General features: G+C 47.0%; 3 protein-coding genes across 3 annotated transcripts; all 3 read left to right on the forward strand.

The window, feature by feature from the left end:
* Positions 1-1,751: 1,751 nt before the first annotated feature.
* snx6 (sorting nexin 6) lies at positions 1,752-7,384 on the forward strand. Its single transcript, XM_028999123.1, has 14 exons — positions 1,752-1,859; positions 2,007-2,057; positions 2,516-2,620; positions 2,827-2,937; positions 4,465-4,586; positions 4,696-4,819; positions 5,033-5,128; positions 5,330-5,435; positions 5,536-5,611; positions 5,704-5,743; positions 5,883-5,969; positions 6,058-6,217; positions 6,300-6,385; positions 6,531-7,384. The coding sequence occupies exons 1-14, from the start codon at positions 1,854-1,856 to the stop codon at positions 6,582-6,584; spliced, it is 1,224 nt and encodes a 407-aa protein (XP_028854956.1). The 5' UTR covers positions 1,752-1,853; the 3' UTR covers positions 6,585-7,384.
* Positions 7,385-7,848: 464 nt separating this feature from the next.
* Positions 7,849-10,304, forward strand: eapp (e2f-associated phosphoprotein). Its single transcript, XM_028999135.1, has 6 exons — positions 7,849-8,025; positions 8,160-8,344; positions 9,020-9,136; positions 9,220-9,334; positions 9,420-9,548; positions 9,732-10,304. The coding sequence occupies exons 1-6, from the start codon at positions 7,958-7,960 to the stop codon at positions 10,027-10,029; spliced, it is 912 nt and encodes a 303-aa protein (XP_028854968.1). The 5' UTR covers positions 7,849-7,957; the 3' UTR covers positions 10,030-10,304.
* A 160-nt stretch (positions 10,305-10,464) lies between these two features.
* sptssa (serine palmitoyltransferase, small subunit A) lies at positions 10,465-12,043 on the forward strand. The gene is made up of 2 exons (XM_028999156.1): positions 10,465-10,725; positions 11,377-12,043. The coding sequence occupies exons 1-2, from the start codon at positions 10,578-10,580 to the stop codon at positions 11,478-11,480; spliced, it is 252 nt and encodes an 83-aa protein (XP_028854989.1). The 5' UTR covers positions 10,465-10,577; the 3' UTR covers positions 11,481-12,043.
* Positions 12,044-12,194: the final 151 nt, after the last annotated feature.

Consider the following 12,194-nt stretch of genomic DNA (forward strand, 5'->3'; position numbering starts at 1 on the left):
ACTTTGTATCATTTTAATAACTGATGGATTAATTGATTCTTACGCAACTTAAGTAACTTATTTCCTGAAATGTTGCGTGTTGGTTCAGGTTGATGGTGAGTCAGTTGTGTCACCCATGGGTGACATTTTAGAAGGCTCTGATGGTGTGATGTTTCGTACTTCTGTATACTCTCCACATGATGCAACCATTGCTTAGGCAAAAACATATTTCACAATTTTCGACATGGACAGCTGCCTCAGCCCCATGTCTTCATGTTGATCAGATGGCTGTCCACTGTGTGTGTGTGTGTGTGTGTGTTTTTTTTTTTGCGGCCTGTGCATATTTGACTGATGCTGTTCAGTAGAACCAACTTTAAATCCCAAATCACAGACGTATCGCATATATACAATTTTTCAGCACTGTGTCAAAATTGTCAAACATCTGGCCAATTATGGAAAAAGCTTGTGATACGCTCTGTCCACGAAGCCAGCTTTGGCTGGTACCGTCACACTTTCCACACACTACAGGTTGGAAGTTTTCAAATGCAAAAGCGTGTCCAAATTTTGTAAACACACTGGTGACTCAGCGGCGTCTTGCAGGGGCAACCACAGAGCCGTTTCAGTTCCTGTCGCGCTGAAGACACTTGTCCTTTCTTTTCAAACATACCTACCTGACATCATCATATATGGCCGCCACCCATCTGGGAGGCCGCATGCAAAAATGTTTTTTAATGCATGCATCAGCTGATTTTCTTAAAAAATGAAGCCTGGGTGTTAAATGTCTCCTCTGAAAATCAATCAGTTTCAATGGTTTGGTGTCATTTGACCCAATACACACAAATCAAGCGGACTTGTGACGATTAAGAAAAAAAAAAAATCTTCTATAGCAAAAGCGTCTCTAAAGCGTCCTGTAAATGGTTTTAAAAGTAAAAAAAAAAAAAAAAAAACCTGAAGTTGTCTGAAAACCACAGAGCATCTGATGCACTTTCTCCGGCCGTATATTCACAATAACAGTCCACTTCAGCTTCTGCACTGGCCCTGGCTGCCATCTGGAGGAAACGGTCTGAATGTGCGGTCTACAGACTCCATCCTCACTAGAGACTAGAAGATCCAAGTCACGGGTGGAGGGCGTGACAAATTCATGTCTCCACCTCCGAACACATGCTTTTTGGGCAGGAGTAACGCAAGGAAAAAGGAAAAGTGCACTACACACACCCTACAGCGTACGGCTACAATTCAAGAAACCCAGACTTTTCTTAATCTCGAAAATCTTAAATATTGAGAAAAAAACTTGCAATGTCTCTAGTTTCCTGTGAGTGTAAAACACAAAATCCAGGGACACTGTTCAGCAAAGGGACCCAGCTTCTTGTCAGATTTACATTTACAGCATTTTACTTACAAACAGTAGTTACAGGGACAGTCCCCCCCTCGAGACACTCAGGGTTAAGTGTCTTGCTCAGGGACACAATGGTAGTAAGCGGGATTTGAACCTGGGTCTTCTGGTTCACTAGGCTACCACCACCAGATCTTATTCTGTGGGGGAATCATGAAGTTGGGTCTACATTAAAACACGGTCCCGCTGCACGAGTCTGACGCGGACTGGCTCTCCGTGGAGGACCCACGCACGGAGTTCAGCAGGCCTGCAGCCAGGAGCCCTTCCCAAGTTCATCTCCAGTGGCGGACAGAGGACCGGACCGAAAGAAGCGTGTAGAATTTTCTCCGACTACATCCGCGTTAGAAAAAGTGCGTTTTTCCACTCCTGCGTTAAAAAAAAAAAAAAAAAAAAAACGAAGCACGGAGAGCTCCACCTTCTCGTATCCTGGTGCCGCGCGTCACACGACTCCGCCACCACCGTCCTCCACCCCGCAGCAGCCATGATGGTGGGTTCATTCACGTCTACCGCCGAGCCGCGTTAAACAAAATACACACGCCCGTGTGCAGACGCGCAAAACCCCCGCACCGAGCGGACACTTCGTGTTCGGGTAACCCGCGTCTTTACGCGTCTTTTCCCTTCTCTCCCTGTGCAGCAAGAAGGGCTGGACGACGGTCCCGATTTCCTCTCCGAAGAGGACCGAGGAGTAAGTTTCCCCTCTCCGCACCCAGACGGCCGGGCTCCGTGCGCGTTTCCGTCCCGGCAGCTTCTCTCCGCCGCGTCGGTCCCCGCTTCTGCCCCGCCGGCCGAGGGCTCCTCGACTCCCGGTAGCCCGGCGCTAGCCGCCGGCCGGCCCCGCTTTCCGTGCCGCGGCCTCGCCCGGCGCCGTCAGCGGGCGTGCTCGGCGGCCGCGTCTCCTGCGTTTATAAAACCGCACGCCCCACACCCGCGGCGACGTTTATAATGTCCCGTTGTGGCGCGTTACGTCGCCCCTGCACACAATGCAGCTAGCGTGCGCTAGCCTAGCCTAGCTCGGCTAATTTACTAGCCAGGCGAGACGTTACCTGTGCAAGTCAAAGTAAATAAATGCGTTTCTTTTTATATTCATGATATTCGGCCGGCGACTTGTTCCTTCTAACCGGCCTGGTCCGTGTCGCCTTGCAGCCGAGGGCCGTCAACGTGGACCTGCAGACCGACGGGACGCTGCAGGTGGACATCTCGGACGCGCTCAGCGAGCGGGACAAGGTCAAGTTCACCGTCCACACGAAGGTGGGCCGCCGGGACCACGTCTTCCTGTTCCAGGCTGGGTTGTAAATGAGCGTGGTGGTGTCACCCCGGTCTGTTCGTGTGTTTCTGCAGCACGTTCTTATTTAATGTCGCGTAGAAACGCCACAGTAGCGCTGGGAAATGCCACCTGCGCCCACCCACCCTTCTCTCATGACACTTTCCCCCCCCTCCCCTGTTTCTGGCGGCAGAGCACCCTCCCCAGCTTCAAGCAGAACGAGTTCTCGGTGGTGAGGCAGCACGAGGAGTTCATCTGGCTCCACGACTCGTTCGTGGAAAACGAGGAGTACGCCGGTTACATCGTGAGTAGCGTTCTCCCGTTCTTCTCCTTTTCTCTTGTTATGTGGTTTGCTTCGTGGCGACCGTCACCATGTACGGCTGGGCGTGGACGCACCTTAGGACATTTAACACGAGGGAGAGCGCTTAATGTATAAATAGGATCTTTTGACCGTGTCTCGTGGACGTCTGTATCGTTACGGTGCGAAGATGGATGAGCTTTTCTCCACGCCGTCTGCTCTGGGCTCAGGTCCAGGGCTTCGGCATCAGTTTTATTGCTTGATCCAACGCAGGCCTCTCCATTACCGTTCGCGTCTGGCCTGTGTGCTTCAGACGTTTCGGTGTGGGTCCGCCTGGCTCTGTGTTAGAGGCCGTGCGGATGGAGATGAACGTACCGAGTCGCTGGCGCTTGTTCAGAACAGACGGCACAACGCTTCCACACGTTCACATATTGATGAGCGCTCTGGTGGTAGGAAATGTGGAAAAAAACAGTGTGTGTGTGGGGGGGTTATAAAGTCAAGGAGAACATGGTTTTGGATTGGACTGGAGTAGCCAGATAGCTCATGAGAAGGTGCTACACGTGTGTCGTGTTGGGGTCTTGAATGCATAATCATAGTGTGAGAAGTCTGTGAATTGGGTAGCAGTATCGTGTCAAAACGATATTTCTGTACCGGCAATCCAGCTCTTCATGGTCAGGTCCTTCACGAACGACCAGGTTTTTTTTTTAAATCTTTTTCTGCGTACCGATCCAAAACAGGACCAAGCGCTATCATGTGATCTCAGAACAGTGAATTATGGGTTAATTTAAACGTTTTATTTATTTATTTATTTTACAGTTTCGTACGATTAATGCACGCCACCTCCTGTGTTGTCTTGGCGTCCTCCATCATGTACCTTCAATTTCACACAAACACCGTCCACAACGGCAGATCTGCTTCCTGTATTTACTTTTGTTGTTCCTGCGGCGATACAGCTGACCAATCAGCAGAGAGGAAATTCCTCGTGCTATTTGAAGTGACTCGTTTTGGTTGGCTTGGATTTTCCCCCGAACCGTCATGAGAATGATACAGCGTTACAAAACTCACCGACTGATTCGGACCAAAGCGAATGAACTATGGTGTGAAGGCGCCATTCGTCTTTGTACCAGGTCCCGGTCATTTGTCTGCAGATGTTGTTGACCGAAGAGCCGAGAGTCCATGGTGAGAATTGCGGTTTCTTGAAGTACACTGGTGTTCTGGGTGATATCGTCTCTCTTTTTTTTAAATTTTTTTTATTTTATGTGATTTTTATTGGTTCCGTGATCGTTAGCTCTTTTGACCCCATGACCTGTGTCTTAACATTAGTTTACATCTCGACCCCCATTGGCTTCCCGCAGCCATTTATTTTACATTTTCTTCTACACAGCAGTTTACCAGACGCCCTTATCCAGAGCGACTCACAATCAGTAGTTACAGGGACAGTCCCCCCGGAGACACTCAGGGTTACGTGTCCTTGACCTTTTCTCTAATACCTCAGATTTGGGAGGCTTAAGACTGTGGTTTGACATTTTGTAGATTCCCCCAGCACCACCAAGACCAGACTTTGATGCTTCGCGGGAGAAGCTGCAGAAATTGGGGGAAGGAGAAGGGTCCATGACCAAGGAGGAGTTCACCAAAATGAAACAAGAGCTTGAGGCGTGAGTGACTGATTCAGCGCTTTTTGCGAACTGGGGCGTAATGGCGCATTCTTTACATGCCTGTCCACGTTAACATTTGAAATGAAACGTGTCCCCGCTCTTCTTACAGTGAATACTTGGCCATCTTCAAGAAGACAGTGGCCATGCATGAAGTCTTTCTCTGTCGAGTGGCGGCTCATCCTGTCCTGAGGAAAGACTTGAATTTCCATGTGTTTTTAGAGTACAACCAAGACGTAAGTCCACTTTTCTGGCCCTGGTCCATGTAGTTGTCCTGGCTTTACTACAGGTTTACTACGGTAGTACATTGTAAATGGTGCTTTTTGTCCAGTTGTACCACTTCTTAATATCATGTTATTGCATAGCCAACGCATGATGACTATTTCATTTCATTTTGGTCACGGTTTGTTAGTGCCGGTTTGTCCTAACAGTCACTGCTTTGATCCTAGCTGAGCGTCCGAGGTAAGAACAAGAAGGAGAAGCTGGAGGACTTCTTTAAGAACGTGGTGAAGTCTGCCGATGGGGTGCTGGTGGCAGGAGTGAAGGTGAGGGCAGGGCAGGGCCTTGCAGGCTTAACTGCTGCCCTGTGACCAGCATGTGACACTGGAATGAGGGGCGGGAGGGCGGGGCGGGCTTTTCATTGTAGTTGGGGACGGGAAAAGAAAGTCGTGGCCCGGCACTGTAAACATAACCAATAAGTGAATATTCACAGGGTAATTTTTACATTATTGCTATTTTTGTTTTAGGACGTAGATGACTTTTTTGAGCATGAGAAGACATTCCTTTTAGAGTATCACAACCGTGTCAAAGACGCGTCTGCCAAATCTGATAGGATGATCAGGTCCCATAAAAGTAAGTGTCCCCTTTGAAGACCGCATATATAATGTTGTGATTTAGTAGTTGTAGATAGTCAAAAAAAAAAATGGAAATATGCAATAAACTTCTTCTTCAGGTGCTGCCGATGACATCAACAGAATCGCCTCCACACTGTACACCTTGGGAACACAGGACTCCACAGATGTCTGCAAGTAGGTCCTATGGTTTCTGCGTCAGAAGCTCTTGAGAACGTTTTACTTCATCATTAATATGTTTGCGTACGTCTCTCCTTCCTCATCCTCAGGTTCTTCCTGAAGGTGTCAGAGCTGTTTGAGAAAACACGGGTAAGCTGGTAGATGCTTCTTGGCTGGAAAGAACAGTTCCAGAAAGCGTGGCCCTGTGGAGTCACGGGGAGGCGCAGAGCGTTTCTGACCTTCGTTCACGCCGCTGGGTCGTTGAAACTCTCGTTTCCTCCATGTGCAGAAAATCGAAGCGCGCGTAGCTGCAGACGAGGACTTGAAACTTGCTGACTTGTTGAAGTACTACCTGCGGGAATCGCAAGCTGCTAAGGTAACTTTTTGGAGGGTCAAGGCGTCAAGTGAAGATTCGTTTGATAATTTGAAGCCCAACGTGAGCCGAGTTAAACTTTCTTCTCCAGGATCTCTTGTACCGGCGGGGAAGGGCGCTTGTTGATTATGAGAATGCAAACAAGGCTCTTGATAAAGCCAGGGCCAAGAACAAAGATGTCCTTCAAGCCGAAACCACCCAGCAGATCTGCTGTCAGAAGTTTGAGAAGATTTCTGAGTCAGCAAAACAAGGTAATTTTACTCTTTAAACAAGATAATCACGAACTTTTTTTTTTTTTGCTTCTAGCTCCATATTAAACCCTCTTATTTGCAGAACTGATAGATTTCAAAACGAGGCGTGTTGCTGCATTCAGGAAGAACTTGGTGGAGTTGGCGGAGCTAGAGCTCAAACATGCCAAGGTGACTTCCCCACACCTTTTGCTCGTGAAGAATTAGGATGCAGAATTGTAGTATTTCTTTTGCCTTGATTCTTAATTTTGAAAATGAAGACTGTTTTCATCATTGCCTGAAGATGTTTCTTACTCTGCTGTTTTCTGCTTTTCAGGGTAACCTACAGCTGTTGCAAAGCTGTCTTGGGGTTCTGAAAGGAGACACTTAGGTCAGAGCTGAGGACTGACTGCGCAGGGATCTCCCTCGCTTTTTGTCTCTTCTTCATTTCTAAGATGGAGGAAAGAGCAAATCCGGGGTTCGGTTTGTTGTGAAGGACGTCTGTAGTCATCACTACCGGAGACACTATACCCCCTCCACTCCCCCTCAAAAAATGTGCGGCGGTCCACAGTGGGACATCTCCAAAAAGTCCACACAGCACAAGAACCTATTAACACTTCATCTAATCGTGTCGGTTTTTAATTGTTAACCACATCGTTTTCATGGGATTTTTCTTTCTTTTTTATGTTCCCGTTTATTTTATGTTGCTTAGTGTAATCAAGGCAATTTGTATCAATAATTGTTTCTGTGATGCTGCTCATTCATGTTAAAAGATAAGGAAGACATTGAGCTGATTGTTACTATTATTAAAAGTGTATTGTCACTAAAAGCCTTGTATATGTTGTATTAGTTTTCACAGTATGGCTGAAGTTCATCTTAATCAAACTAATTCATTTGATTGTCTCACAAGCATACGTCATTACAGACATGCTTTGGTATGTTTGCCTTAAATGTAGATTAACCCTATTTGATTACATAACTCAAAAATAGAGAGGAGGAGAAACATACAATAGATGAACTTCTTCCATTTTCCCTTACGGTTTTATTTTTAAGTGCACTGTATATGAATGTTCTTTTCCACACTATGTGACCAAAGCTTCCATTTATTGAGATGGAGGAATGCTGACAATGGTAGCAATGATTATGAAATGGAATAAAATCAATGGTAATAAAACTATACCGTTTACCATAGGATGTGGCTGAATAGTTTATTTATGAATTGTTTTGTGACCTGTGTTGGAAATATGTAATGATTTCTGGGGTGTCTGTACCATGTATATGTTGGGTTGTGTAGGGTCAGACTGACCCAGATCAGTATGGTTATGGTTGTGTCTAGAAGTTCCAAGGCAAGCAGGCCTTGTAAATACCAAAGCTTAAATAACAAGGAACTGGCTAGTGGCGCCATCCAGTGGCCACATTGTTACCTGCAAAGTGCTCAACGTTCAACAAGTTCAACTATGTTTGAATGATTTAAATAACTTAACATAGCATGAGGTAATGCTATTTTATATAAACTAGTTTATATTGGACTGGTTATGTTCTCGATTCCCTTGCTTTACCGTTTTTTTCAATAAATGATGTCAGTATTCATGAGTTAGGACCAGGTCTTTTACTTTGAAATGACAGCTCGATCCGTGACCCGGAAGCATAAAAAAAACCCGGAATCGGTTCCTTCCAATTCGACAGTCCGCCGTGAATCTCTAAGAGCAAGAGCATCTAGAGTAACCGCGGAGTTAAGGTCGGTGCGGAGGTCTGTCAGGGAACATGGACCGAAGAGAAGAATACGATTCGTATGAGGTCGAAGAGCCGAGTGATGAAGAGCGAGCTAGTAGGTAGGTCGCGCTGTCTTGGTTAGCTGGCTAACGCTACAAACCTGAAACCGTCATCAACAGGGCCGGTGACACGAAGAGTTTATTTGCTCCTATTATTTTTGTAATTACGATTGGAATGGTTTGTGCGTCTCAAGCTCCGACGACGAGTTGGACGTGCTGCTCAATGGAACGCCGGAGCAGAAGAAGAAGCTCCTTCGGGAGTACCTGACCGGGGAGAGCGAGTCGTCCAGCGGCGATGAGTTCGAGAAGGAGATGGAGGCAGAGCTCAGCACCACCATGAAGTCCATGGAATGCAAGTGGGCCGCTCCACATGGGCAAGGTGGGGTTTTTTTTGTTTTTTTACACACACACACACACACACACACTACTATCAGCATGATTATCATAGTATATCATATATATATATCACATGTGATACACAGCAGCACAGCACACGGTGCACACAGTGAAATTTGTCCTCTGCATTTAACCCATCACCCTGAGTGAGCAGGGGGCAGCCATGACAGGCGCCCGGGGACCATTGTGTGGGGACGGTGCTTTGCTCAGTGGCACCTCGGCAGATCGAGATTCGAACCGGCAACCTTCTGATTACGGGGGCGCTTCCTTAACTGCTAGGCCACCACTGCCCCTATATATACACTATATACTAAATATATCCATATACTGATATATTGTCATAGTATATCAGAACAAGGAGGCCGGGTGAAACTCCTACCTAGAGCGTTGCTGTGCTCAGATCACTACCGGCACCAGAAAATCACCAACAACATCACTAAGGTATAAACGTTTATGTTCTGCACTGCATTGATGCAATTTAGGCCATTATACGATTAACTGCAACACCCCTAGTCAAATTGCAAAATGTCCTTTGTCATGTTTTTGTGTTGTGTGTGTTCCATTTGCACACTGTGAATCCCAGAAGCTTCGCAATCTCATCTCTGCACTTGTATATGGTGAGATGACAAAGTTGACTTTGAACTGGTTTTCATCACAGTGGCTGCATCTTCAGGAACCAGCGACAACCCGGGTCTGACTGGAGCCGGGCCACCTCAGGTTTATGACAGTGTTTATTTTGATTCTGATTCAGACTCTGATCAGGAGGGCAAAGCTGGTAAGTTTTTGTTTTGTAGATATTATTCATTTATGTTGCTAGATATTTTTTATTTATTTATTTTTTGTGTTCACGTTCTTCAGGGAGCTCCAGGTGTGAAAGAAAGAAACAGCGGACTGTTCTCACAAACGATGAGCTGTTCTACGATCCGGACGAAGACGACCGCGATCAAGCTTGGGTAGATGCCAGGAGGAAGGCGTTAGTATCTCCGAACCTGCGTGCAATCCATACACAACCGCACGCATGACCATGATCAGTAAAGCAACGTTTCTTCCTCGATCAGTTACAGGAGGAACCAGAGGTGTCCGGGTTCCTTCTCTAACAGGAAGGTGAAAACCGATGCTTTACCCAGCAGTGATGCCGTCCTCAACTGCCCAGCATGTATGACCACCTTGTGCCTGGACTGTCAGAGGTGGGGGACGCCATTTTAAACCCTCTTCAATTTAATGCCAGCGTTCAGGTTTTGCTATGCAAGTGGCGCAGAAGCCATGCGCAAGATAATTATTTGGAGTGAGCAAAAATTTCATATTGACCATTCTGTAAATATCACAGTGAGAACAATTCATGTTTTTTGTCGTCCCCCCCCTCACCACAGGCATGAAAAATACAGGACTCAATACAGAGCAATGTTTGTGATGAACTGCACAGTGAACAAAGAGGAAGTCCTCCGGTACAAAGCACCACAGAAGAAAAGGCAGACGAAGCGACCGAGGAAGAAGCTTCGCCAGGAGACAGAGTCCACAGAGCCTGTGAGCACCGACTTGAGACTGGAGGGGATGGAGGAGGATGAGACATACCACCCTGTCAAGTGTACGGAGTGCTCCACAGAGGTGGCCGTGCTTGATAAGGATGAGGTGTACCATTTTTTTAACATCCTGGCAAGTCACAGTTAAGGTGTTAAAATGCCATTGATTGGCAGTTTATTGCATTCAATGAGGTGAATGTTTTTATTGCCTCACATGACTGGAGGTTTGGACTTTGGATAAGGTTTTTTTTTTTTTTTTTTTTTCCCTTCAATGTAAATTTGTAATACACCCCTTTTACCTGACTGGGTTTCTTTAGTATTGAAACTCAGAGAAAAGCAAGCCCTGTGCCCTCAATATAGTGTCTAGTTTTTTGAAAATACGTCTGATTTGTAAATGTATATAAAAACCGACTACTTTGATTAGTTTGTGTCCAGTTTGTACACTTTCAGTGAGTTCAGATTAATTTATAAAAAAACAAAAAACAAAAACGATGTCGCTCTACGAGGGGCGTGTTTGTAAAAATGGCCCCGCCTCTCGAAGCGTCGGCTTGGGCCAATCAGGAAGCGCCCCAAAGACCGGTGTCGCGCCATTCCAAGCCGCCGGGCAGAATCGTCTACCCCGCCCAGGAAGGCGCGGCCGGCTGACCCGAACCCATCTGAGCCGCTCCGGAGGATTTCACGGCGGGGTAGGGAGAAATGATAAAGCACCCGGGCGAGAGGAAACGCCGCGACGTTGAAAACATGGCCCTGTCGGACGCGTGGAAGCGGCTGTCGTGGATTTATTACCAGTACCTGCTCGTCACGGCGCTCTACATGTTGGAACCGTGGGAACGGACGATCTTCAGTATCCTTTTCCAGTTGTCCTGCCACCTCCCCCGCTCTCGGCGGGACTTTACGAACACGTTAACCGAGCTGCCAGCGGGGCAGAAAAAAACCAAACCCGCCCGTCTGGTATTAAATGTGGCGCAGGGCGGTATGGCGGCGCGGTGCTAACGGCTAGTAGCGGTTAGCATAGCTGTTTCCGGTCTGGTGTTCGCTGTGCGGGAAGTTGGCCTGGCCGACGAGAATCCCAGCGTTTCGGTCGGAAATGTCCGCTTTTGCCACGGTCTAGCGGCCTAACCACCATCTCAGCTTTTCTACAAGAGAAAGACTTTTAGCGTTTAATGGCGGACGCAGCCGCCAGAACGTTCTCGGTAGTTCAGCAGTAGTAGCTCAGTAGTAGCACTGTTCGCTTACTTACTTTCCGCTGTAAATAGTGGCATTAAACGGATTTGCGGCATCTCCGGGGACTTTTGCTTCTATTCGTTGATTTGAGGTTTTATATCATTCGTTTGAATGCACGTAGTCTTTACGTCTAAAACGACGTCGTGACGTGATGAGGTGAATGAACCTTGAACTCCGACTGGGACATTAGGATGAACCGAACGTAGGTGCCCCCTGCGAACGTTTCGCCGACGTCCTGTTGACGTTTCGCTCGTCCTTATCTCCGCCCCAGACTCCCTCGTGGTCTCCGTGGCGGGGATGGCGGTGTACACGGGCTACGTGTTCATGCCACAGCACATCATGGCCATCCTCTACTACTTCGAGGTGATCCAGTGACCCCCTTCCCCCGCGACCCGCTCCTTCAGGAGAGCCGCCGGTGGCGCCATCTGGTGGCCAGAGAGAGGACCGGCGTTCTGAGGACCAGGCAGCCGTTCCAAGCCAGAGGAGAACTAGTGATTTATGGACCTAATTTAATTTTTTTTTTTTTTTTACAACTTGCTTCCCCCCCCTGTCCTGTGACTTTTAGAGTGCTATGGTCTGTCAGTGAATATAATCTCTCAAACACACACACACACATATATAATATTCCAATGTGTTTGGTTTTACATAAGGCATGTATTTTTTTTCCAAATGTATATATTGAATTCTGTACCTATTTATAAATTTTATAGCGAACCTGTTGGCAGTAAAATGTTTTTGGTTTTCTCTTCTTCCTACATTTGGAGTTATTAATACGTTGACCTTAAAGCAGTGTGTGAAGTCACCAAATGGCGTCTTTTAAATGTACAGAAGTGTGTTCTGGTTTTTGATTGTGCCTTGTAAAATTCTCAGGAGTCTATTCTGTGTAATGTTGGCTTTAGTCAGCAAATATGTAATAAATACCTCTTCACAGTAACGTATTGGACGTGTCCACATGTAGTTGAGTAATTAGTTAGATAGGCTGAGGAATTGGGCCTTCGCGGTCACTGGCACCGGCTCAAACGCAGGAGAGCAGCTGGTTACTCTTTTAAACCACAGGACGCAGACGTTCTCACGTACACAGACGAGGGT

Source organism: Denticeps clupeoides, chromosome 1 (assembly GCF_900700375.1).
Source record: "Denticeps clupeoides chromosome 1, fDenClu1.1, whole genome shotgun sequence".
Taxonomy (NCBI): domain Eukaryota; kingdom Metazoa; phylum Chordata; class Actinopteri; order Clupeiformes; family Denticipitidae; genus Denticeps; species Denticeps clupeoides.

What these genes read in the sequence shown, in the direction of transcription:
- sptssa (XM_028999156.1), top strand. Translation starts at nt 10,578, where the DNA reads ATGATAAAGCACCCGGGCGAGAGGAAACGCCGCGACGTTGAAAACATG. An exon ending in GTGGGAACGGACGATCTTCA is followed by an intron (nt 10,726 to 11,376) that starts GTATCCTTTTCC and finishes TCTCCGCCCCAG; the next exon opens with ACTCCCTCGTGGTCTCCGTG.
- eapp (XM_028999135.1), top strand. Translation starts at nt 7,958, where the DNA reads ATGGACCGAAGAGAAGAATACGATTCGTATGAGGTCGAAGAGCCGAGT. An exon ending in GATGAAGAGCGAGCTAGTAG is followed by an intron (nt 8,026 to 8,159) that starts GTAGGTCGCGCT and finishes GTGCGTCTCAAG; the next exon opens with CTCCGACGACGAGTTGGACG. An exon ending in GTAGATGCCAGGAGGAAGGC is followed by an intron (nt 9,335 to 9,419) that starts GTTAGTATCTCC and finishes TTCCTCGATCAG; the next exon opens with TTACAGGAGGAACCAGAGGT.
- snx6 (XM_028999123.1), top strand. An exon ending in GATGATCAGGTCCCATAAAA is followed by an intron (nt 5,436 to 5,535) that starts GTAAGTGTCCCC and finishes CTTCTTCTTCAG; the next exon opens with GTGCTGCCGATGACATCAAC. An exon ending in GACTCCACAGATGTCTGCAA is followed by an intron (nt 5,612 to 5,703) that starts GTAGGTCCTATG and finishes CCTCATCCTCAG; the next exon opens with GTTCTTCCTGAAGGTGTCAG.